Here is a 27328-nt window from a genome sequence, read left to right on the forward strand (position 1 = left end):
AACAATCTCCTTATCAAAGAAAACTCCTACTCATGCGTCCAGGAAAACACACCATTCATCCACACACACCCTCCCCTCGGATCGGTAAGGCAGTTTCTACCACCCCTGACTTCTCAACCTGACCACAAGTGACACAGGTACCAAACTCTGGAAGCAGGGCGGGGGACAAATGTACTGGACACAATTATAAAATGACACTCTTCAGGAGAAGCAACAATGGAACTTCTACCAAAACACAATAATCCCCAAAAATGTGGTCATCTAAAATGCAGAGCTTTGTAGTGGCCAGTTGCCACTGTGGTACAACGCAAACACAAATCCTTATCCTCACCGCTTGCCGCCAATGTTAGACCCGGGACCCTGGCCGGCCAAGACTCGCGTCGAGGTCAGTCAGGGATCGCCAGTTCTAAGTGTCAGGGCAAGGGAGTCACACACCAAGGCAACCCCTACTCGCCCTCTAGGTAACGTGGCGCGAGCAGTCAAGGCTAAACTTGGAGGCGATGTAAGTTAAGTATTTGCGCATGCACCCCAGCAACAACACCCAAGGCCCACCACAAAGAAACACTCCACACAAGGTTATATAAAAATAGCCTTTGTATTCCAATAAACATACATTAGATACAACACACACTTTACATTGTGCCAGAGGCACGGGCAGAATTTACAGGGGATAATGTACAGGACAGGGCCACCTGGACCACTGTCAAGGGTATGCACTTTTAGAAATGACACTTTTTAGAAATAGCACTTTTTAGATCATAGAATTATCACTGTAGCACAAAAATAACATACAACCGGTCACTACTGGTACCAGGTGAGCACCACCTATGCACCCCTCACTATCTTAGGAGATTACACTAGGGAACCTGGGCTCTGCTAGCACCACCTGTACTAGCAAGAAGGAAACCACCTAAGTATTGCTATACCTGTAGGGGTCTAAGGAAGGAAACACATGATGCATCACAATACATTCAGCGGTGTAAAAGGACAAAGCACAAGAGAACACATGATGAATAATCTACCCATTCAGAGGTGTAAGCAAAAACACACAGTTGCGCAAAACTCAGATAAGTCACCACCTGTGACAGTCCCTAGGCCAACTGGCCTCTCTAGGGCTAGGACGCCCTGTGTCCCAAAGTCAGGGGGCCTAAACGTGGCAGTTGCCCACAAAGTGCTGGGCAACTGGTTCAGGGAAAGTTAGGGCAACGTTGGAGCCTCTCTGGGCTCAAGAACCACCACTGTGGCACTGCGGAGCCTCACTGGACTCTCAGAACAAATGGGCAATGAGCCTCTCTGGGCTCACAAAGCAATCTGCCACCTCGAGCCTCTCAGGGCTCAAAATCAAAAAGGTGCAGCCTCACTGGGCTGTTGGGGACCCTCACGGGGGAATGGCACCCTCAGAGCCTCTCTGGCTCAAAGAACAAATGGCCCCCAGGAGCCTCTCTGGGCTCTGGAACAGTGGGGGCGCTGTAAGCGGGAGTCCCCCTCCTGGGGACTCCCAAGGCAATGGTGCACCCTGAGCCTCTCGGGGCTCTTGAGGAACAAACAGGCTCTCTCTCGCTGCGGCCCGCTGTCACCCGGGGCCGCTCTGAGTGAAGTAAAACGGCCCACGAGCCTCTCAGGGCTCGGTCAGGAATGCCCTTGTGCTGGAGGGGAGGGGCGGGCACCGGAAATGTGCCCCGACGCCCTCCTCTTCAGTAAGGGTCACCGGCCCCCCCCCACTCACCAGCTTGCAGGCTTCTTCGGCGGGCTCTCCTCCGCCGGCGCTTCCCCTCTCCCCGGGGCTCTGCTCACTTTCTTGGAGCCTCGGGGGGGACAGGTGCCGGCTTCTTCTTCTCGCGCTGCCCCTCGCTGGGTCTCCCGACCTCCCTGGAGATCAGCAACACCTCCGGGGCTCTCCCGGCAGGCAGTTTCCTTCCCTCGTCTCACGCTGCTGCGGCGAGGGCGGGACTTCTGGTTGTCCCGCTACAGCCTGCCTGACTTCCTGTGACTGGGGGCCGCCAATGGCAGCGCGGCCCTCGGTCGGGAGGCGGGCCCTCGAGGCAAACTCCGGGCAGCAGCGGTAAAAACACGGGCAAATGCCGGGTGGGCACCGGCTTCCAAAAGTAAAGCGCTCCTCAGCGCCAACAGGCAAAATAAAGCGCTCTTAAGCGCTAGAAGGGGAATCCACAGCGCTCCTAGCGCTAGCAACAATCCCAGCGCTTCCAGACAAAATAAAGCGCTTCCAAGCGCTTAGGGGGAAATACAACGCTCCCAGCGCTTTAAGGAAGAAATAAAGCGCTCTTAGGTGCAAAAGTCCTCCTTGGCAGGCAGGGGGGCAAGGCTGGGCCAGGGGCCAGCTCACTGGCCCTCCAGGCAGGGAGGCAGTCCAAGTGGCGGTTCCTCCTGGCCCCAGCAGCAGCAGCCCCCTCAAGTAGGATCAGGAAAGAACAACCTCTGTGGGGACACAGCCCCATTTTTATACACCTCATTCCTTTGTCTAAGGTGCAGGGTGGGGGAGAAACCAGTCGCAGCTGGTTCTGGAGCACTCTTGATGGCCCAACCACCCATTTCTTTCACTGGGGAGGCTAGGGTCGTTAGACACACCACAGGGGGGCGGAGCCAGCATTGTGTGGGGAAAACCCAGCCCATCCAGGACACCGGTACACTCCTCCCACACATCACTCATGCTAATCGCCCACTCACCACCGGGGCAGACCCATCATGACTCATGGAGCCTGGCATCCCAGCCAGCTCCAGCCAATCACACGCCAGACACATTTTACTCTAATATGCCAACTCCCAGAAGTGGCATTTGTACATATGACACACTCATGCAACACACACCATTGCGAAGCATTCACTCTCACGAGTTCGCACATACCAAACTCGAGAAGGCACGCCTCACGCATCAGGAACTACCAGGGACACAGACATTCCCCATGCATTCCTATGGGAGGGCAGGCCAGCCATACTACACGCACGCACTTTCACTCTGGGACTCAGGGAAAAGTACGCAGAGACCCAAAAATCACTAACACAGGGTCACACATAAGGCAAAAAGTCTAGGGGTGAACCTGCCCTAAGGGCCAAGTCCAACAGCGTGCAGAGTGACAGTAAGTGCAGAGTGCGTGCAGAGTGACAGTAAGTGCAGAGTGCGTGCAGAGTGACAGTAAGTGCAGAGTGCGTGCAGAGTGACAGTGAGTGCAGAGTGACAGTGAGTGCAGAGTGACAGTGAGTGCAGAGTGACAGTGAGTGCAGAGTGACAGTGAGTGCAGAGTGACAGTGAGTGCAGAGTGACAGTGAGTGCAGAGTGACAGTGCGTGCAGAGTGACAGTGAGTGCAGAGTGAATGCAGTGACAGTGAGTGCAGAGTGACAGTGAGTGCAGAGTGACAGTGAGTGCAGAGTGACAGTGAGTGCAGAGTGACAGTGAGTGCAGAGTGACAGTGAGTGCAGAGTGACAGTGAGTGCAGAGTGACAGTGAGTGCAGAGTGACAGTGCGTGCAGAGTGCGTGCAGAGTGACAGTGCGTGCAGAGTGACAGTGCGTGCAGAGTGACAGTGCGTGCAGAGTGACAGTGCGTGCAGAGTGACAGTGCGTGCAGAGTGACAGTGCGTGCAGAGTGACAGTGCGTGCAGAGTGACAGTGCGTGCAGAGTGACAGTGAGTGCAGAGTGACAGTGAGTGCAGAGTGCGTGCAGAGTGACAGTGAGTGCAGAGTGACAGTGAGTGCAGAGTGCGTGCAGAGTGACAGTGAGTGCAGAGTGCGTGCAGAGTGACAGTAAGTGCAGAGTGCGTGCAGAGTGACAGTGAGTGCAGAGTGACAGTGAGTGCAGAGTGACAGTGAGTGCAGAGTGACAGTGAGTGCAGAGTGACAGTGAGTGCAGAGTGACAGTGAGTGCAGAGTGACAGTGAGTGCAGAGTGACAGTGAGTGCAGAGTGACAGTGAGTGCAGAGTGCGTGCAGAAACAGTGAGTGCAGAGTGCGTGCAGAGTGACAGTGCGTGCAGAGTGACAGTGCGTGCAGAGTGACAGTGCGTGCAGAGTGACAGTGCGTGCAGAGTGACAGTGCGTGCAGAGTGACAGTGCGTGCAGAGTGACAGTGAGTGCAGAGTGACAGTGCGTGCAGAGTGCGTGCAGAGTGACAGTGCGTGCATAGTGCGTGCAGAGTGATAGTGCGTGCAGAGTGACAGTGCGTGCATAGTGCGTGCAGAGTGACAGTGCGTGCATAGTGCGTGCAGAGTGACAGTGAGTGCAGAGTGACAGTGAGTGCAGAGTGACAGTGAGTGCAGAGTGCGCGCAGAGTGACAGTGAGTGCAGAGTGCGCGCAGAGTGACAGTGAGTGCAGAGTGACAGTGAGTGCAGAGTGACAGTGAGTGCAGAGTGCGTGCAGAGTGACAGTGAGTGCGGCAGAGTGACAGTGAGTGCAGTTGCGTGCAGAGTGACAGTGAGTGCAGTTGCGTGCAGAGTGACAGTGAGTGCAGAGTGCGTGCAGAGTGACAGTGAGTGCAGTTGCGTGCAGAGTGACAGTGAGTGCAGAGTGCGTGCAGAGTGACAGTGAGTGCAGAGTGCGTGCAGAGTGACAGTGAGTGCAGAGTGCGTGCAGAGTGACAGTGAGTGCAGAGTGCGTGCAGAGTGACAGTGAGTGCAGAGTGCGTGCAGAGTGACAGTAAGTGCAGAGTGCGTGCAGAGTGACAGTAAGTGCAGAGTGCGTGCAGAGTGACATTAAGTGCAGAGTGCGTGCAGAGTGACAGTGCGTGCAGAGTGACAGTGCGTGCAGAGTGACAGTGCGTGCAGAGTGACAGTGCGTGCAGAGTGACAGTGCGTGCAGAGTGACAGTGCGTGCAGAGTGACAGTGCGTGCAGAGTGACAGTGCGTGCAGAGTGACAGTGCGTGCAGAGTGACAGTGAGTACAGTCACTCAGCACCACCACATTATCACTCAGAACCACCACAGCATCACTCAGAACCACCACAGCACCACTCAGCATCACTCAGCACCACCACAGCACCACCACAGCACCACCACAGCACCACCACAGCACCACCACAGCACCACCATAGCACCACCATAGCACCACCACAGCATCACTCAGCACCACCACAGCACAAATATGTTCTCTCAGTGTTTCAAGCTTTATTACAAATGTCACAAAAAGATGTTCATATTTCACTTCTGTTCTTGGATTTCGTTACAATAAAATACACTGAACATAATCTTCACAAAAGTTATTTACAAAAGTTTAAGCTATTGCCATTATAAATTACAATCACTTTTATTAAGTATTAAAAAAAATTAAAAGCCATTGTTATTTGTAATATCAATACATCTAAGTCACGTAAATACAAATGTTGCATTACAAATGCTATAGGTGTCACATTTGCGAAAGTTATAACTATTGGCATTGTAAATGACAAAGCTATTAATTTAGCTATTTTCAAAACCAACACATAAATGAACATTTGGTGAATTTCCATTAAAATATTTGACTTTTTTACTAAGATATTATTATACTCTTTTATGCAAACAAAATTTAGATAATGCATAAATAACTTTAATAAAAGATATTTTATATGTAGCTTTTTATGTAAAAAAAAAACTATAGCACAAAGCAAAAAACAATTGCCATTTACAATGCTAATAGCTCAAACTTAAATAATGCGAGACCTATTGCATTGCAAATGCTTGTTTAAAGTTAAAGCGCGACCCCCATATATCGGGCGCGCATTTACATGTGAGATGCATACAAACGGCCGCATTGACCTGCTGCGCTTTAAAAGTGAATGTGGGCATGCGCGCTCAATGGAAGTGATTTCCAAACACTCCCAAGTCACGCCAAACAAAGATGATGTTGGCTTGTCTACATGGGCTGTCCTAAAAGTGGACAAGGCAGTACCCCAAAAGCCCAATTTTCAATCATGCGCCAGCGTTTAACATAAATGATGACGCAAGCAAATTGAAAACAAGGGCGTGGCTTTAAGTCCCCTTCCAAAACTGTATCGATTCCAAAAGGCCCTCGCATAGCGAGCAGCGCATGCGCACTGCAACGCCAAACGAGACCTAAAAACTCACATTAAGTACAGCTAGACTGAGCAGCCTACTTCAGCCCAGCCAGGAGAATTCCTTTTTAGGTTTCGCTGGGGGGCGGAGCCGTTAGGCTCCTCCTCCAGAGAAATCTATTGAGTACAGTAAGCACTATGGAACACGCCCCCCCGTCCCATTGGCTAGCTCCATAAATGGAGCCTAGCCATTGGACGAGGGGCATGTCCATCAATGCCGGACCAGACACGGGGGCGTTCCCGAGATTCTTTGGCTTTTGCCGACGTCACGCGACGCTGGGAACGCCCCCGAGTCTCCTCCGGCCGGGCCGTGCTTGCTGCTGTCCTGCCTTGTGTCCCTCCTCCCGCCGTCCCCCTCCCCCCTGTCCTGTGCACGTTTCCCGTTTTTCGACCACGGCCGCCGGAGGAAGCCCTCGTGAGTGCATGTTAAATCTTGCTTTCCCTCCCCCTCCCCGTGTGTCCGTTCCGCCCCCTCCCCGTGTGAAAGGGATTTGTTTCTGGAGCTCGGCTCGGGTCCATTCCCGCTTCCCGCCCCCCCCTCCCAAGTGCGTGTGCAGTTGCTCATCTTGCCTTCCCGCCCCCTCCTCCCCCTCCCCGTGTGAAAGGGATTTGTTTAGTACGATCGTCACACAGATCAGTTGTGTGCACTGAGGGGTGACAATAGACTGCAAGGGAAAGTTGACCGGGTTAAGGGCTTTAGACCCAAGGATAGCTATATATTGTCGGTTGCACTGAGTCCAAATACCTGCAGATCCATCGTCTGAATCTACATCTGCGGGCTGTAAAATGGAGGAGGCCTAAGCCGTTCATTGCTGGGAGCAGCTATGGCCCGGCGCTGAGGAGGTAGAGACGCTGAGGAGAACATTGCCAGGCACAGACTCCACGCGACTGGCAGAGACTGCCCGTGACCCACGATACTGCTGGCTGAACGTGGCGCATCGAGCGGATAATCCCGTGGAGAGGGACGCTGCAGCAGAACGCGGACACCGGTATGGAGAGAACCCTGCGGGCCGGAACCCGCCCGCGCAGGTAGGGGCGCATTATAAACAAACTGGTGGGGCGCAGTGGAAGCTGGCTGCAGTGCCATACCCCCGGCAAACTTGGACCCCATTCGGCCGCCTGTCAGTGAGCAGCTAATTTGCCTCGATGTGACGGGGGCCGTGCAGCGCTAAGCTCCGTGGGAAGAGAGCCTGTGCCCTGCCGGCGGGCAGACTGCCCGATACTTTGGGCCTCAGGGACAACCAACTACGCTGGTGAGGAACCCCTGGTGGTGGCGTCGCAGGCGGGCCGGCCCGTGCGGACTGAGATCCTGCCTCCCGCTGTTGAACACAGGGTAGGACCCGGCCTGAAGCGCGGCACGCAGCCTGGGCATACCGCAGGTCTGGAAGCTGTTTGTGGCGGATTGCGGGGCCGCACTGCGGGCGGAGGATGGAGAACGGGAAGATTGGGGGAACGTGAAGACTGCGGCCATCGCTACTGTGCTGCCTCCTTACTGAAGCGACCTCCGGGCCCACCATTGAGCAGTAACACTGATATTCAGGCGGGCCTAGACGGAGAGTCCTCCATAAAACTGTGTGGCAGTCTGCCCTCAGCACACATCTGCTAGAGCCACTGCGCACTGCACCCAGAGGAAGAGCCAAGCCTGGAATCTCTCCTCATACCTTGCAGCCATAAGATGCGACATGTGTTGCTGCGGGAACGCTGGTGGGCCTTACCTGCGGACCCCCGCTGATACCTGCGGCGTTGGAGCGAGCAACCCGCGCTGACCTGAAGAGAGAGCCAGATACCTGCTCCCGCGACCCCCTGCCTTGCTCGGGCGGGGGGGGGGGCTGGGACCTGCTCGGTGGGCTGCTGCAGGATTGGGCTTTGGCACTGGACTGGCGCTTGACCTGCTGGGACAGTGCAAAGGAGGCGGATACTGGATGCTCTGTATTCCACTCTGCTCTCACCGGCGCTGCTGTTGGGGACACGCGACTGCTTGAGTTGGCTGGACTCGGGCCTCGCAGCTGACTCAGTGCCGTGCCATCTTGAAATGCCACCATAGTGGTGAAATCACACTGGACACGCAGGGTTTGGGAATATGGGTTCTACACGGCCTCCGCTCTCCCCTCCCCTCCCACAGCAGATCCCCGCCTCCCGAGCCGAGCCGCAGCTGGTCTCTTCAGGGAAGGTTTGGGGAGCTACTTCAGCAGTACTACAGCTCTGGCTTTGAGGCGTCACTGAACATGCAGTGCTCGTCTCCTCTGCACTAGTATATGCAGTAGCATTGTTAATCCAGATGAACTAGTGACACAGTTGTACGATTGATGCTCCTATCTCTCCATGACAACCCCCAGGTGTTCCGTCAGCAGCACTTCACGCGCTGACCAGCAGGTGGCACTCAGAAAGCCATTCAATATGTGTAAAAGGTGGTGCAATACACACCGGTGTACTCAATATGTAATCGTGCTTGCCGTTTCAAAACTGTAGCGGCGTGCTAGCTTGCTCTGCCCAAATAGCGGCAACCGTATGAACGAAAATGCAAAGGAACCTCATTTGATTCCCGTACAAACTGCACAGCCAAGTTTATCACTGAATGAATCCAGTAAGTTGAAATTTATACGCTTAATTCACTTGTTCCACTGCTTACTCTTCAAACTTTTCCCGTTTTCCATTTAAATGTAGTCAATTTATTTTAGTCATTCCCATTCTTATGCAAAATTCTTGACAAAACACAGGAACAAAATCCGTTTCCACATGTCACATCTTTATTTAAAAGAACCCAATGCATTTCGGGATACTTCCCTTCATAAGAGGTGTCTACAATACAAAAACATAAGTTAAAATATATCACCACCAACGTGATGTGTAACACTCCTAATTGTTTGCATAAGCTGAATTTATCAGTTTTACTACGCACCTCATGGAATTATAGTAACTTACACAGACTTAAGCACTTGTCACCCTCGTTGCAGCATCCATTAACCTTGAATGGATAACATTTTCAGCAGCCTCCATCTGCGGGAGTCTGGGGAACCAAAAGTAGCCCAGGAAAAAAACAACCTGTTCCCTTTGTCTCCTCGCACAACATCCATCCATCCATCCATCCATCCATCCATCCATCCATCCATCCATCCATCCATCCATCCATCCATCTTTCTCTGCACCTCCCTGCGCCCTCCCTCTCTTGAAGCTCTCCATGCCACTTTCTTCTCTGCCCCCATACGCTTCAGAAGAAAGCCTCTCTAAGCAGCCTGTGTAGCTTTTAGTGGATCCACGATCACCCCTTTTGCTGCCTCCACGGACCTCACCAGAATCGGCCTCTTCCACATTTGACCCTCATGGCGTGTAAGTGGCCAGGGCCTGGCCGAGATTTTTTGCATCACTCATGACATCATTCGGTGGCCCGCAGTGATGAGGTCACCAGAGGAGCACACAGCGCACTGTATGCGGCTCCGAACACTCGCCGAGCAGAAAGGTAAACAGACCGAGACAGGCCCGGCCTCGAGTCAGACCAGGCCAGCCTAGGGAGCTTTGGCACACGAGAGCTATTTTTCATTTGTGGTTTTAATGACTTCTGCAGGAGTAAATGCACAAGCCAGTTTTTATCGTAGTGCAAAATGCTAACTGAAATAGTTGCAATACAAATCGCATTTTTGAGAGATTAAGCTATTGCCATTGTAAATGACAATGCCATTTATTTATCTGTTTTCAAAGCCAACACATATATAAAAAGTTTGTCATTCACAATGCCAATAGCTCAAACTTTTCCAAGAGCGAAACCGTTGCATTGTAAATGCTTGTTACTACATGTGGGGCAGTGAGCTGTGTTTACTTTCTCTGTTGTAATTTTGGGTCAGAGAGGACATCTGGTATGCGATGCATATATGATATTGGCTTGTTAACCTATCTATCCTAAGACTGCCACTGGGAAGGCTTTTTAGAGTTGCGGGCTAACTAGTGCCACATGGAACTGGGCTGTACCTGAAAGTATCCGGTGTGCAGTTTCGAGGATTCTGTGGTTAGTTGTGTGTGGAACTGTGGTTATGCAGCATAAAATGCTTGGGAGATGGTTTGGGCAGTTAGTGGAAGATGAGAGCTAGGGGACCGTCATGTGCCTATGTCAAACAGACCCAGACCATATGTATCTCTCCTGCTGAGAGGGTGGCATGCTGCCAGCCGATTGTGCTTTGTCACAGTGGTCGCTGCAGTTCATGGCTGGCAGGGACTGATTGATTTGGCAGGGTGTGTGGCGAGCAAGCAGGGACTCTGATCAAGGACAGGGCACAGAGGAGTTTGTTACTGGGAAATGTGCTGGCAAAGGATGCGCGTCAGATTTCACCCAGCGATCACTGCTGTGTTTACCATCTCAAATGATGCAAAAAAAGACACTGCTGCCAAGGGTTCAGATTGCTTATGTGTGACTTTTTCATGGTTTCAGTGTACTGTTTATACAAGTTCGGCGCTCGGGCTGCAGCAGCAGTTCTAGCTGGCCGCTAGAGACTCTGACTAAACCTTCCAGTTAGTGTGGCAGCAGACACAATGTTTTCATTTCAAATTCCTTCCAGCCTGGGCCCCCAGGAACTGCTGCTTCAGCCTGGGCGGGGCCCCGTCCGCCAGAATTAAATAACTTGAGAGCAAGTTTTGTCCCCCTCTCCTCCTCAAAACTCCAGAGGCTTGTGTCCACTCACGTTGAGAATAGGCGCTGAGCCTGAGTGACTTCAAACGGCACACGGGCTCCACAGCTCTGAACTCAGCTGGCCACATTGTGAGCCTGACTGGTACTACTGCAGAGAGGAGCATCCTCTACCACTATGCTGGCCTGCCCTCACCTGAACGGCAACGGACTCCTGCACATTCCGAGCAGCAGTGCTATGCCACATACTGCAGTTTCAGCAACAGCGGCAGCCAGACGTAACAGGCCAGTCAAAGCCCTGAGAGATCGGAGTTTTGTCTAGTGACACTTTTGAATAAACTCCCCATAAAGAAGCAGAGGGTGGGGTGGGTCATGTGCCTGCTGCCAAGATTGAGTTATGTCACAGAAATGTATTTGAAGTGATATCTCAGTTCAGGGCACAAGTCCTAAACAAGCATTTACAATGCAATGGTCTCGGCATTATTAAAGGTAGAGCTATTGGCATTGCTCATGATTTTTTTTTTTTAATCATAAATAAATCGCATTGTCATTTACATTGCCAATAGCTTAATTGTTAAATAAATGGCATTGTCATTTACAATGCCAATAGCTTAATCGCTCGCAAATGCATGACCTATTGCATTTACACCCACACAGACACACAGGCAAAGCCACCCACACACACATAGAGCCACCCACACAGAGCCACCCACACAGTCATTCACATAGAGCCACCTACACAGAGCCACCCTCACACAGCCACCCACACCCAGCACTTGAAGAGGAACAGAAATGAAATTTCCAAAGCGAATAGGTCTGGCTTGCAAATTCAATACCGACTCAAATACTTTTTTAAGTCTGCTACTGTGATAAAAGGAACAAAAATTGTTATTTCTGTAATCAGTGCATCTATAAAGGTAAATGATTTAATGCCAAGATTCATTGTATTATTCAGATGTAAAATATTCCCTCGTGCATTGCAATGCAAGCGCTGCATAGGAGGCGGAATGATATATCAAACAGCCACATAGCATGAAAATAGTGGAAAGAACTCCTCTGGACGGAGCCAACTCCATCCCCATTTGCATTCCAAATAATTGGTAACAAAAGGTCTCCAGTGAGCTGCACCATCAAGCCAGACTTAGACAAGCATTGGCAAAGCCGGCCGGTCTAACATTGGCTACCAGCCTCGTGCTTTTAACTATTTGTTATGTTCCATTACTGTTCTTGTAAAACTTTATTTTTGGGTGAGGTGGGGGCATTTGCCCTTATTAAAGAAAATTATTTTTAAAAAATGGCTTAACGCAAAGCAGTTTGTCTCAAAAAACACACACTGCCATATTGCCCCTGGCAAGATGAAAAGAACCCCGTAACTCAAAGCGAAGTTATCCAATGCCTGGAGTGGGCTGACCCATTGCCCCGTGCTGTAGTGGGCGGAACAAAAATGTAAATGACACAAAAACAGACCAATGGATGAAGATTGCAGGTCACAAGTCCCTTTAAATTACTTACGTTTGGTAAGTTCATGTGGTATGGCTACCGCCAGACCTAAAACGTATCACAAAGGTAAATAGAAGAGCCAGGGCGCCTTGAGAGAGGGGGAGTTTCGGTGAGGGTTAAGAGAAGGGGGAGGGTGAAGAGTGCACTGCACCTGTCGGGAAGACAGAGTGCCAACTGCAGGTCTGAGGGGCGATGCTCATCACTGTGACAATTCTTTATATAGCGCCACCGCACACTCAACCTTCTCTCGGCGCTTTAAAAGTGGGAGTGGTTTCATGTATCCCGGGAAGGCGACCCTCGCCCTGTGCCCGCAAACAACCCTTTAACTGGAGACACAAACTGACAACACTGGAGACCGACAGACACACGAGAGATCAGACTGACACACACACACAGGAGCTGCACCAGAAAGGCAGACTGACACACGAGAGATGCTGACACACAGCGAGCGACTGACCAGCAAAAACACAAGCAGGCCAAAGATGCAGACATGCACAATACGACAGAATCACAAAAATGAGTATGCAGCATTCGACTAAACTATTCTTTGAGCGAATGCATAGGCTAGTGCAACATGGACCACATGGGGGAGGAGAGTAAGCACACACTGGAGAGAGCGCAACACTACTGTGAGTGGCGAGAGAAGCACAGGGGCAAGCGAAAATGAGGGGAGATAGTTGGAAAACACATGCACTCTCATGGGGCTACAAGCCCCTGTATATTCTTGTTAAGCCCACAATATATCTTTTGCAACTACACAGTTTGCGCGGTCCGTTAGGCTCGAACTAAATAAGGCTGGCCGGAGTGGGGCCTCGCGGCCTTGATCTGTTATTGCACTGTTCTTTAAACTGTAATACTATCTGGTTGATATGTAACCGTGAACGTTGTACAAAATATAGGCCTTTAATATTTGCTTGGTACTTGGGACACTAATCAGTGATGTTTTCAGGAATCCCATGGATTGCTCTGCCTTTTCCTTTTAATCTACAAGTAGATAATAAAAATGTGTACTGGTTAAGATGATTAAAAAACTCTACATGAAGGCTTTTATTGCTGTAATTTTACAGAGAACACACAAATATGAAATGTGCATATATGTATAGGGTGGAATACAATTTAAAAGAAGCAGAGTTTGCTGTTCATTTTTAGACAGTGACAATTGCAATGTGTTATTAATGGTTTATGCTGTATTTTAATAATTGTGAAAATCAAAATGTATTTTTCCGCCCACTATTACTGTGGCGTATGTTATGTTCGGGCACACATTACTTTGTTTGAGAATTTTTATTCTGTTACCTTTTCATCTGAACAGAGCAAGTGGATAAAAATGAATTGTGATAATGCTGCACAAACTAACTCAAGAGATCGAAAATATGTCTGGTCTTTTGTTAACCCCTTAAGTGCTGCCTCGATGCGTTGGCCGACGGCAGCACTACCTCCCCAGTGCTGCGCACGACCATTGGACGTCCATTCAGCACTAGTTCCAATGGACAGCGCAGCACTGGGGAGGGATGTTTACTAGCAGCTATGAGGTTAATTCGATACTGCTACACAAAGTGGTTTTAATGACGAGGCAACGCTATAATGCAATTCGACACAAACATTTGTAAATGGGGGGGGGCAGCGCTGCAATGCAAGATGTGCCTTTTCTAAAACAAACCGGAGCAGGTATGCAAAACTGGTCTTTTCTTAAACAAACAGGACCGCAATATCCCTGGACAGTCCCCGCTCATTAAATATTCGTATTTATCTGCCCCTAGCTTGCGAGCCGTCTCCACCGAGGGTTTGGGGAAATGGCTTGGTGTTCTGCGATGGATTTTATGAGCATTACTTCATGATGGCATTAGCATGTGCTTTGATCCACGTGTGAAAGGCACCGGCTCGGCTCTTGTTGCCATATCCAGATGGCGGGACTGGGAACAAACCGTGGTGTTTCTGCGTCTCTCAAAAGGCTGTCTAGACTGGCCCTGCAGCAGACAGATACCGCCGCCCATCAAATTAGCGCTTGTCAGATTTATGCTAATGGCTCACCCAACCCTTCCTGTCACTGGCAGCAGCCACGATTTACACCTCCACAGTTATTTTGTCTTTCACGGGGACTGAGCGTTTGTGATTTCATTTTTTTTAAAGTCTACCTCCGTTTCTTTGAACAGGGGTCACAGTTCTGAAAGTGAAAGTGGTGGCTGCGGGTCAGGCACCGAGCTCGATTGATTGGACAAGCTTGCTGGAGGCCTGGTTAGAGGTTTTGTTGTAGACAAAATATGCCTCTCGTTCCCGTTCCGGTAGAACAGAAACATGTTCCGCCCTGGCCGCACGGAGCTTTCAAGTCTCACCCCGGCAATCCGAGCTGCGTGCGTCCGCGGCGCAAATTACCTCCTGACAGACAGTATATCCACATGACTGGAAATGTTTTTCCAAGTCTGGGCAGCACCCCTTTGATCTTCCCTGACTGGATTTGAGGGGCTTGGGTACAGCGCGATGTTAAGACCGCAGGTTTCTGGCACGGCGCCCGGTCATTCCATTTTCAACTACACATAAGCGCCGTGTGTGCCTGGCAGGGGTCGCTGCTTGGGGTCCTCTCCCAGCTGCCGCTGCAAGCCATTGTAGATGCGTTTTTTTGGGGTTGCGTGCCACATAACTGAAGTTAACCAAACCAACACGGAAATGCGCCAGAGCACAGTGCCAACAAGAAAAAAAAAATGGCGGCCGCAAGCATCCGAAAATTTCGGATTCAGGGGCGTGTTTTGGCCGTTCTGAGTGACTGATGATGTCACAGGTGGAAAGAACGCCAAAAAACACACCTCGAATCCAAAAGAGAAGGGGCTTTATTGGAGTGATGCCTGTCTCCTCCAATGGCTGGCCTCCGTTTAGGAAGCCAGCCAATGGAGGAGAGAGAGGAGGAGAGAGGCGGGTTCAAGCCCCCATACTCCAAATCATTAAATCTCCGACCGGAGACTGCGCAAGCGTAGCCTTTAGCTCCTCGACCTAAAAAAGAAGTGGGGGGGCTAAGCTAGTTAATCAGTATACAATTGGCATCACAGTGTGTGACATTGCGGTGTGTGAGGCGCGTGACATCACAGGAAGTTGTATCACAAGAAGTGACATCAGATCTTAAGCCCTCACATCGATGTTTAACAGGTGTATCATGAGTACATATGAGCACATTTCGAGTATAATTGCAAACCCTCCTGATTTAGGCAGAAGATTCACACTTTTGTACACTACACATAAAACAATGTTGCCTTTTGTCAGCGTAAAGCTACCTCTAGCCATAGTGCTTTAAAAGAAAAATTTTTGATATTTAAATTATTACAACGCCTCCTCAGGGGTAGTAAGCGCTTTATAAATACTATTTAATTTGTGCAAATACTGGGAAAGATCAACACATCTGATGTTCTATAGTGCATGCATATCTCCTAAACAGAGACAGAACAACGTGAAAAGCTACCTCTCTTAACCCTTTCGATGCTGATGACGAGCTCAGCTCGTCATCACCCACAGGTGTCGTGTGCTGATGACGAGCTGAGCTCGTCATGGTGCCACTAAAATGGCATTTTCCAGCACAGGGGGGGGGAAAACGCCCAGCAGCCATGTGGTTAAGTATGTATGAAGTGGTAAACAACGCGTGGGCCTTTGTTCCCCTCTGCTGCATTTGCTTGTAGGTGTGAGGCTCCTGATTGCTGCCAGATAGGAGACTGGAACAAAAGGAGACCTTATGACCCCTCAGATTTGTTATGGGCCCAGCAGGATTCAGAAATAAGAGAGCCCCATCCCCTCCCTCCCTGCATGTTGTTGCGGATCGAACGCAGATAACGTGCAGGCGCTGCTGAAAGTATGCCAGTGTTTGGAAATTACACCGGGACGAATTCAGCATCTTTTTCAATGTAGCCCAACTTCTTGGCAGGGTGGACCGCGTCACTCTGTGAAAAAAGTGGGTGGACACTGTCCACCCGCGTGTACCGCCGACTTATGCCCTGGCTCAGTTGGTCACTACTTTTGTCACGGAGATCCTTTTGTTACTTGTAGTACAGCCACACCTAGCACTGAGTGGGGGTCAGGGGTGCTCCGCTTAGAAATATGCCTGCTGCAAACAGTGTGTACCAGCATATCACAGAATCATATTTAATGTGAATAGCTCCGTGGGTTATTGCTTTTTTCACAGAGATCATTTTGTAACTTATGGTTTAGCCACTCCTGGCACCGAATTGGGTGGGGTTGGGGTGCTGTGCTTAGAAATACATTATGGTTTTAATAGCAGCTGTTGCAAAGTTACGTGGGTGTCCGGCAATTTTCACGCAACACACAAGTCAAAATGAACTGCTGATTAATGTTCTTGCTGGAGAGAGATTGTAGTTTTGTTTAGTGGCAGTTTTGAGTCACCATTAAGTATCACAGATGGTTGGTATGCCAGCAGCAAAGATCAGGTGATTTGCAGCAGTTTAGCTCTTCTTAAGAGCTTCTCATTGCTCAAATGGGTGTCATTTCTGATATTTATATGTTTCATGGACTTCAAATCTTGATTTTGTTGCAAGAAAGTGTCACTTGAAGTGTCACACATTTGGTCATTGCATGCCACTCATTAAACAGAGATACCCATCTGCATCAGAATCGCGCCCGCCACAGAGAGGTCCCCTTCACCCCCCCTCCAACCTTGATTTAGACCATCTTTGAGGCAGCAGGCAGGTTCTCAGCTAATCAATTACAGTCCACTGAGCGCAACCAGCCGCACACAGGCAGTGAGAGCAGCAGTTGCAGCCTTCCTTAATAATAAACGTTGAATGTGCCAAATTAATTCATTCTTGACACAAAGTTTTCTTCACACTTGTGCTTTAAAATGCTATATGTGGATCCCCTTCTATCAACACTTTGCAGTAAATATGTGGTGTAAAGTGATTGTATGACAGAATCACGCATGATTTTTGCACGCATGCCTTTTCAACGCCGGCATTCAAACCAATACATTATTACAATGCGTTCCTTTTGCACGCAAGTCGTTACATCAACTTGCCTGGGGGGGGGCTGAACTTTGTATTAATATCATTTACTATTCTAACTCCAGTCTGCGCAACAGTATGGAAGGGGTTGGACTTTAAATCCAATACCACTCCACCAATGCGCCCCCCCAAACCAAGTCATTGTAATGACTTGCGCGCTAAATGAATACGTGGTAACGATGCGTTCGTTCTATTGGTGGTGCTGTAAAGACACAGCATGATTCCGCCTTCATACTAAAGGATGTTTCCCGTGTAAAATCAGTATTTGAAGAATTTTTTTTGCCACCGTTTCCTTGCGACTGAGACCCCTAGCACCGTCCTTTTTCACTTTGGGGTCGCTCGCTTCACTTGCTTACTCATTTTATTCTGGTATAACATTTCCTCCCCACTGCTTTGAAAATCACCTGCTGCCACTGCGACTCACGTGGTCTAGTACCAATCACGCTCCAGCTGAGCCCTCCGACCTGGGAACAACCTTTCCCATGAGTACCATGACTAAAATTACGGACACTTAGACCAATCATTCTTCCGCAGGACCTTCAACAAATTGGGGAACTACACATTGGTAACCATGTGACCGATGGAACCCTCCCCAAAGATGGTGCACACCAGCATAAAATTGCCACTAGTACCTTGTCTCGAGCCAGAGGGAGGTAGCCTGGCAGAAGAGGAGATAATGAATATTAACATGGACCCATTCTCCTTGACGAAGTACATTTTTGACTTCTAAACTGATCTGAGATTGTCCAGGTCGCCTTATTAGATCACCTTGGTGTATACCAGCATTAATGATAACTTGTACCTGTGCTACCATAAAATTTAGCATATGGATTAAGGACTATGGCTCAATTTGTAACTAGAGATCTAGTAACAAACAATGTTCTTTAATATAGAAATGGCACACAGTTAAGCAATGCTTCCATTAATAGAGGGTAATCCATAATATTCCATATATAAGTGTGTGACTACAGAAGCGGCCCACCCCTGCCAGACCGCGAAGTAAAGAGTAACTCTAAAATAGGGTAAGCAAAGAAACACCAGCATGCAGGTTGACTGTCCCAATGGCGGATGAATATGTGTGTTTTAATGTAACACCCTGAAAAGAAACAATTGATGGACGGAATGCTGGACAAATCAAGCTTTCACCCCCAGTCACAAAGATCTGGGTTTAATCCATCATTCTTTTGCTCACTACACCACCCCAGTTTGGACCCAGCCATATTCAAATCAGTCTTGACCCCATACGTGCCCAGGGCGATCGGATGGGCATCTCGATCCGGGGAACACATAACTTGATATCTATCTATGCAGATGATATCTTACTGTACTTCAACGACCTAGAGGCGGTTCACACAGCCCTCTATGTTATTTTTAGCCGCTTTGAAGAGATCTCAGGTTTAGCTATTAACCCTGAAAAATCAAACAGCTTCTATTTTAAGGAAGCACTACGTCCTGCTTCCGTTCCCTTTGGAGCGCATCTGATCCCGGTGGCCCAGACCACATTTTAGTACCTGGGGATCCAGGTATACAGGTCGCCAGAAGATCAACTTGACGGTAATATTAAACGAGCTATTACGCGACTTCGTAATAGTGTGGGCTTCTGGACTTCCTTGCCTCTGTCCGTCATGGGTAGAATTACAGTCTCCAAGATGGTCCTGCTCCCCCGCATGCTGTATTTTTTCATAAATCTGCCTGTAATTATCCCTCAACAGGTGTTTAATACACTCAACGCTCTCTTGATTAGTCTTATTTGGGGTGTCGGTAGAAGGCGAATTAGTCTGCGTAAGCTCCATTGTGGACCTGATTGGGGGGCCTTGGAGCCCCAGATTTCCGGGGTTATTATTATGCCAGTCAACTCCAGTGGCTCTCCTACTGGACGGCAGGCAGAAACCTCCACGAGATTGACTTCACGCCGGAGAGACTTAGACGGGGAGATCTACATGCCCTTCTTTTACCGAGGAGTCGCACTCCCCAGATTGCCATCCGCTTTTGTGCACGGCCCTGCTGTGCTGGAGGAGAGCCCTGTCATACACCTCATCGGCTATACCATATGCAGCGAACATCCCCTTACTGGGTATCCCCACACCACAGGGTAGGCTCTCAGAATGGGTGCTGCACTCTTGGTCGACAGCCGGGATAGAAGAGGTGAGTGCCTTTTTTGGGGGTGGTAACCTATTGGATCATGAAACCTTTTTACAGATCACAGGCGCTCCCCCTCGACTTCATTTGTTACACGCCACAGTAACACATTACATCCGAACTACTTGGGCACCACAACAACTCCAACCTGCGCAGAATGAATTGGTTTATTTATTACACTACATGGGAGCAGGGGGACATCTGGTACGCTGGCTATATATGGGGGTCAGAACACATGCAGCAGTCCCGCTCACGACACTTAGAGATACCCTAGTTCAGGACACAGACACGATACTAACGGACAAAGAGTGGCAGACTATCCTTGAGCACCCCAGGCGGGTTTCACGGAACGTTAAATTTAGATTTATACAGGTGATGGTGTTGCACAGGGCCTATCTGACCCCCAAGAGGCTACACAAAATGTTTCCGAATGCCCCCCACTGTTGCCCACGTTGTGAGGAGGCTGAAGCTGGATTCCTCCACATGGTCTGGTCCTGCACACATATACGGAGGTATTGGACAGAGGTATGCCAAACACTACGATAGATTACTCATTTGCCAGTGCCCGGGGAGGCTCTGTACTGCCTGGTGGGGTCCCGTAAATGGCTGAAATTCCTTGACTTGGCACTCCTACTGGCAGTCAGAGCATTGACGATTAGCTGGAAATCCCCCAGACCACCGAGGGCATCCCTGTGGCAGATGGAGGTGGTAAGGTGGGGCCGAGCAGAGGGGACGGCTTTTAGAAGGGAGGAGGAACGAGGTCAGAGGAAATATCCTATATCTCAAGACTGGGAGGTCATGCTGGCAGCGTTGGAGGAGTTAGACCTTAACCCGTCACAAGGGGATGGAGTATAGAGACTACACACAGCACGGGGGTTCCTTAACGAGAGCTGTTGGTACCCGAGGGAGCGCACGGTTTACTTGGACTCATTACTTGACAGTGTAAATACTAGACAGGGTCAGCTGGAAATAGCTCATGAAGGATTCCACTGCCACCAGGAGGAGGGAGGGTTAGGGAACAGGACGGTTAAGGGGGGGTAGGGGGGGGGGGGGGAGAGTTGCTGAGATTTTCCTTTTTGTTTCCTTCCTATTGTAATTCAGGACGATATTGAGGACATACTGTTGTTCCTCATTAATGCGGGAAATATGATATATGTGTATGTAATATGTCAAAGATAACCGATGACATTCTGTTAGTAACTCTACTGTGCGGGACATATATGTAATTCTGCAATCAAGGAAAGACTTTATTGGGGAGAAAACTGAAAAACTGGCTGAAGACTGCATTGGTTGATATGTAACTGCTTTATTTTATCCTGAACAGCTGGAAATAAAGTGTTAAAAAAAAAAATATATATATATATATATATATCAGTCTTGACCCTGTTCCTAGTGGGAACAGTCCAGCCCGAACTGCCAAGCCAGGTCCTCCCTGGGACCGGTTTCAGGGCATCACCCTTCATCCGCCAGGCTAGCTTGAATCCAGTGGTGTAGTAAGCACGGGACCCACGTCTGGGCATACCCTTCCCACTTAGGGCCACATATGCAAAAGAAACAATTGATGGACTGAATGCTGGAGAAAGCAAACATTCACCCCAGTCACAAAGATCTGGTTTAATCCATCATTCTTTTGCTCACCACACCACCCCAGTTTGGACCCAGCCATATTCAAATCAGTCTTGACGCTGTTCCTTGTGGCAACAGTCCAGCCCGAACTGCCAAGCCAGGTCCTCCCTGGACCCGAAACAAGCATCCTGGGATCTGTTTCAGGGCATCACCCTTCATCAGCCAGGCTAGCTTGAATCCAGTGGTGTAGTGAGCACAGGACCCACATCTGGACATACCCTTCCCACTTAGGGCGACATATGTTAATGTAACACCCTATCCCGTGTGTTGTGTCATTGAACGCTTTTTTCACGAACCATCCCAGCATAATAATGTATCGGATTGTCTAAACTCATGTGCTTTTGTACCCTAGGTCTTGAAATTCAAATAAGGAGAGGTGGGAAATACCGGTCTTTCCAGTATATACATATTTATATATATATACTGATTAGAGTCCCTGGTCAATTATCTGACTCTTAAAGCGGGCAGAAACATATTTGCATTTTCAAAGGATGATGGGGCCATGGTACTTCTAAACATTCAGTGATTTGTTTGTACCATATAAAAAAGGATATACCTAAGTTACACCAGAAGGTATTTTTATTACAAACTGGATTCCTGTATTATCCAGTGAAAGAATATATCTTGAGAACGCCTCCATTAATTGGGGTTGAGTCCGCCCCGGTAGTATCATCTTACCAGGGTGGGATGAGGTAGCCAATGATTAAGCATGTGGGTTAGACCATCACATTCAAAATCATTTTTTGACCCAAATGGGTCCAATAACCTGGAAATATGTAGATAGAAATAGGACTTACCTGTTCAGTCAATCGATTCACAGCACTCGTAATTTTTGATGTCTGAGGAGTAAGTGCAGTGTCTAAATCCTCCATTTTTCACTGTGATATGATGACCCCGATTTCTTGACTAAATATCCTACTCCGGATGCTTCAACCAGAAAGGTGAACTCCTGTTTATTCCTTAGCACTTCCCGGTTAGGGAGCCTAAGAAGAAACTATGGCGCTTGTTTGTAGCTCTGCTCCTTCACTTCGAGGAGGTATAAAGTCATTGAGGAGCCACACTGGGCCACTTATCAGTGTGTGGGAGAATTGCTGGTGAAAGCTTCCCAGATCCAGTCTGAAGCCTGGGAAGTAATCTAAGGTGCGTAATCTGAGCTTTAATGGATTATTCACCAGAAAGACCAAAGGTAAGTACCTTGTTCCTTTTGCTCATCCTCTCGATACCCTGCCCTTTAACTCCTCACGAGCCTCTTGGGTCATTAATGCCTATCAAGAGATGTACTGCAATCAGACATTACAGCTGCTGTGGGTGAGATTAACAGAGATATCCTCCTTCCGGTCATTTTCAAGGAATTTCATACAATATTTTGCCTATACAATGCTTTTAAACTGATTTGAAAAAACAATGTACCAAGTTAGTGATTTGTTTTTTCCACTTCTTGTGAGTGCCAAGTATAGGCTGTATGTTGAAATGGTAAAGATTTTAAAAGAAAACGCTTTTTATTCTCCTAACATGTTCTACATTCCAGTTTTCCTTTCTTTTCCTTGCAGTTGTTAAACAAACCCGAAAACTGCTGTGGACTGAAGGAAAGTCAAGTGCTTTATTTGCTCAGTGATGTAGGTAAGTGCTTCGAAGCTCATCCTACTCCCCTATTTTTTCAAATGTTGCATCTGACAGGCCAGGCAGGGCAGAATTGTTTCAATCCTGCAGTACCTTTCACATGACCGAATACCATGCCCTATTCCAGTTTAACCCCAAACACACTAATTTGTGCTCCGTTTTATATTTCAGTTGATTTTAATACACCAAGCTCTGTGCTAAAAACAGTTTGCTACTCTTCCGGTTTGCAGAAGGCGTGAGGCCAAGGTGCCAAAGCAAAACCCAAGGGGATGATGGACGGAGTGTTGAACATTGCAAGCACTTTCCCCCAGTCAACTGATCTGGGTTTAATCCATCATCATTCTTTAGCTCACTCCGCCACCCCATTTCAGACAAATATGCCCAGGGTATGCCCATGAGGCACAGGGTCAGACTGATTTGCATATGGTCATGTCTTTACTGGGGTGGCGGAGTGAGCTAAAGAATGAGTATGGATTAACCCCAGATCAGTTGACTGGGGGTGAGTGCTTGCAATGTTGAACACTCCGTCCATCATCCCCTTTGGTTTTGCCAAAGTACCAAAAGCATGCATCAGAATTTACAACCTTAACTGTTGTAAAATCTCCCTGTCTCATAAATTATAATGACGAAAAATGTTTTAAATGAGCCTAATTAGTCTTTAAACGCTACAGCTGTGATTCAACTGGCCTAAGGAAGAATTCCCTGTAGCTCTTAACAGTTGTAAAAGGTGTGTGATTTACCATCTTGGCTTGAAGGTGCTCATTGCCCTTTGATTCTGACTCTTGTTGCACATGAATGTGTTCAGGTGAAAAATGTGAACTTCCCTTTGCCTTTTTTAGGTATATCTCTAAATTATTTGGCTATTAATTGAGTCACTTCAGTTACGAAGAGAGTCATTTTTGCACTGCACACAATATTCACCGTTTTTGCTGGATTATTAATTACAGACTACATGCTATTACTCTGGGATACTTCTGCAACGGTAGAATAATTTCCTGGTTCTACTGATTAGTCCACAGGTAAAAAAAAACCTCAAAATAGCCTGTTCACTCGGGGCGTAGATAGAGGAACCCAGGGAAGGTAGGGTGCAAAAATATGATGCTTGCTGAAGGAATTTAGACAGGTGATTTGGCATCTAGAGCAATCTCTAAAAGGTCAACAGAAACACAAATGACTTATGAAAACGAGTAGCATCAGATTCTGTGGCAGGACCGGAGGCTCGGATTATGCTTTTCTTTCTCCGCCATTTATTAAAATACAAAAAACATAGCAGCCCAAGAAAAGCTCTTATTGGAACAAAATCATCTTTTTCCAAGAAAAACTTGTGAAAAACCACCAAGTATCATAAATTTAGTGCAAACGTCTCAGACTTAAACTACAAGTCCCAGTACTCCAACTTGTAAGGACTCGAGGGTAGTCCTTTCACAGTGTCCATTATCCCTAGATAGGAAGTCCCCTCTCTCTGTCCTTCCTCTTTCTTCGCTGCTCACGCAGCCAGTTAAGTGTTTCTCGTTTGCTCTTGGGTTTTTTGTTGGGTTAGCCTCGGGTTTGGGGTTTTCTCGTTAATCTTTCGGGGTCTGTTGAAGCGCTGCGGCAGCTTTTTCTTTACAGAGCCCCAAGGGTGTCGCGGGAGCGGTTTTCCGCTTCTTTCGCGACCTTTATTCCCGTTGTTGTTGCGCGGCGTGTATCGGCCGCTAGAGGGCACTGCGGCGTCTCGTTGGTCTTCAGCGCGGTTTTCTCCTCAGAGGAGCCGCGCTGAGGAGACCAACGAACGCGGAGCCTTGCCCTCGTGCCCCCTCAATTACGCCCGGTTCTGTCTGGGTCTGTAGCCCTGATTTTAGTTATTGTGTTTCACTTCTACGCCCTGCTGAGGGTCTGTATTGCGGTTTTACCGCGTTTATGCCGGTGGTGCCGGTTCAGCACTCCTTAGCCCCTGGTGTGGTGGCGCGCTGTGGGGGGGCAGACCTGGTCCCTTTAGGTGGGTCAGCGCGCTTTGAGGGGTCTGAGTGCGCCCTAATTGCAGTCAGTCCCTGACGCCCAAAATCTGTGCAGTCCTTCGGTCTGTCTGAATACCTGTTGACCACCACTTCGCTGGGGCAGTGTTTGGGAGCCCTTTGGGTGTCTCTAGGTCACGTTAACGGGGGGATTGTCTCTCAGGGTGATTTTAGTCATGGAGGATGAGTACTATGAAGAGTCCCATTCATACCTGAATGATGATGAGTTCTACCAAGCGGTTGATAGTTCTATTTAAAGGTGTGTGACTGAGGTGGTTGGCCCTATGGAGGACCGCCTTTCAGCGCGCATTGTAGAGGAGTGCGCCAAGTTGGCTAGCGCTGACCTTCCAGGCCCTTCAGGGGAGGGCTCCCCAGCCCCGAAGAAACCTTGCAGGGAAGGGCCTTCGGAGTGTGCCCAAGGGGTGGATAAGGGCGCCTTTGAGCGTCTTCGGGATGCATTCTTCGCGAAGGCGACCGCGCCCCCCGCGGAGCAGCCCTCTGCCCCTGTCCCGGTGGCACCTTCTGAGGTTGCCCCTTCTTCTCCTGACAGGGATTCCCCGGATTCGGATGAGGATGGTGAGTCGGAGCGTTCCTGGCGACCTTTGGGCTCGGTTGCTGAATTGCCTCGGGATAGCTCGGGCATGCTGGACCCGGATGAAATAATTCATCCGCGGTCAGCTGCGTGGGCCCCGGGCGACAAGGTAGCCAAGTTCGTTGCGAGCAGGCTGCGCAAACCGCTGGAAAAGGAGGCCAGAGGATGTTTACGGGGGGAATGCCCTAGACCGTCTTTAGAAGGCAAAGTGGCCTGAACTCCAGACCTTGATGCCAACATGGCAACATTTTTGGCAAAGTTCAAGAAGGACCCGCGCAAGGGCATAGACCGTTCTTGGCGGTCCTGTCAAGATAAGTTGTTGGACGCGGTGGGTCCGATCACTAAAATACTGGATATGGCGGAGGAGGCAAAGGTCACGGGCGCAACCATTTCCCCTGAGGTGCTGTCTAATTGGGCGCAGAGGGTGGTTATTTTCTTGGGTAACGCCAACTGCGCCCTATCGACAGAACGCCGACAGTCCTTTTTAATTAAGCTAACCCCCAAAGCTAGGGGACCTAGCCTCTTCGGAGGCGGGCGCTGTGGCCAAAGGGGGTCTCTTTGGCGAGCCCTTCATTAAGGAGTTGGGCAAGTTCATCTCCACCTTTACCTCGCTGGACAAGGCACAATCCAGCATTAAACGCGTTTTCCAACAGCTTTTTTCCTCCGGGGCTGGTCGCAGCAGAGGCCGTGCGACCGGCCGTGGCGGGCAGAATGCCAGCAACAGAGGGCAAGGCTCCGGACGAGGGCAGTATAATACATCTGCCAACTATACAAACTTCAATCCCACCAGAGGACAGCGCTTTGGAGGTCGCGGCTTCAGGAAAGGTGCCGGAAACAACTCCGCTACCGGTGAGTGTAATTCCTGCAGACCAGGTTCGCATTGGCAGCTGATTAGTGTCCTTCTGGGGGGAGTGGGCACATCTCACTGCGGACGCGTGGGTGTTACAAACCGTCCGCGGTTTCCATATAGAATTTTACCATCAGCCTTTTCAGGTGAGTGTCCCTCCTCCGATGGTGTTCTCAGAGTCCGATGCGTTGTTGATAGACGAAGAGGTCGCGGACTTGCTTCGCAAAGGGGCCGTTCGTCGTTCAACACGTCATCCCTCAGGGTTCATCAGCAACGTATTTCTTGTGGACAAGCCCGGCGGAGGCCGTCGCCCAGTCATCAATCTCAGAGAGTTTAACGGGTGGCTGGTGTATCGCCACTTCAAGATGGAGGGGGATCCATCTTTTGCGCGATATTCTTCTATCACGGGACTGGTTGGTGCGGTTGGATTTAAAGGACGCCTATCTGGTGGTTCCCATTCATCCCCTGCACCGTCGTTTCCTGCAGTTTGTCTGGAAGGGTCAGGTGTTCGAGTTCGTGGCCCTTCCTTTTGGACTGTCTTCCGCTCCGTGGTGCTTCACGAAAGTGTTGCACCCGGTGATAGAGTTTTTGCGCGGTCAAGGCATTCGACTCATCGTCTACTTGGACGACATTTTGCTTTTAGACCAATGCCCTCAGAGATTGCGAATGCAGGTGCAGCTGACAGTGTCACTTTTGCAGAGGCTGGGGTTCATTATCAACGAAGCCAAGTCGGTTCTCGTTCCCTCTCAACAAATAGAGTTCTTGGGTTTCATCATCGACTCTGTCGAGGCCAACCTCAGTCTTCCAGCTCGCAAATTGTCCAAGATCCGGCATGTGTTGCGACAGAAGGTAGGGAGGTCCCACACGTCTTTGAGACAGATCGCCAGAGTGGTGGGCCTTCTGTCGTCATGCATTCAGGCGATTTTCCCAGGGCCGCTTCATTACAGGGCCCTCCAATGCCTCAAATCCTTTCACTTGCGCAGAGGTTTGTCTTACGATCAAGTAGTTTCTCTCTCGGAAGAGGTGAAGGAGGAGATGATGTGGTGGCTTTCACACATGGAGGCCTGGAATGGTCGGGCGATTTTTAGGTCGGTCCCGGATTTGGTTATCGAATCCGATGCCAGCAGAGCCGGTTGGGGCGCACGCTGCGGAGAGTTTTCCACAGGCGGCGCCTGGTCGCCGGAGGAGCAGAGGTTGCACATCAACTGTCTGGAACTCTTGGCGGGGTCCTTTGCCGTTCATTGCTGGACCAAGGATTCGGTGCAGTCGTGCGTCCTGCTGAAGATGGACAATGTCTCAGCCGTGCGTTATGTAAACCATCTGGGAGGTTCTCGGTCTCTTGCGCTAGCAAATCTAGCGAAGGAG

The 27328-nt window shown here is 49.4% G+C and overlaps 1 protein-coding gene across 2 annotated transcripts in view; it reads left to right on the forward strand.

The window, feature by feature from the left end:
* CHUK (component of inhibitor of nuclear factor kappa B kinase complex) overlaps positions 1-27328 on the forward strand; it is a 659325-nt gene that overhangs the window by 227941 nt on the left and 404056 nt on the right. For both annotated transcript variants that reach the window (XM_086921838.1, XM_086921837.1), the window contains exon 4: positions 22461-22530. In XM_086921838.1, the coding sequence (XP_086777964.1) occupies positions 22461-22530 (70 nt within the window). The remainder of the gene's footprint in view (positions 1-22460; positions 22531-27328) is intronic.

Source organism: Lissotriton vulgaris, chromosome 5 (assembly GCF_964263255.1).
Source record: "Lissotriton vulgaris chromosome 5, aLisVul1.2, whole genome shotgun sequence".
Classification (NCBI taxonomy): domain Eukaryota; kingdom Metazoa; phylum Chordata; class Amphibia; order Caudata; family Salamandridae; genus Lissotriton; species Lissotriton vulgaris.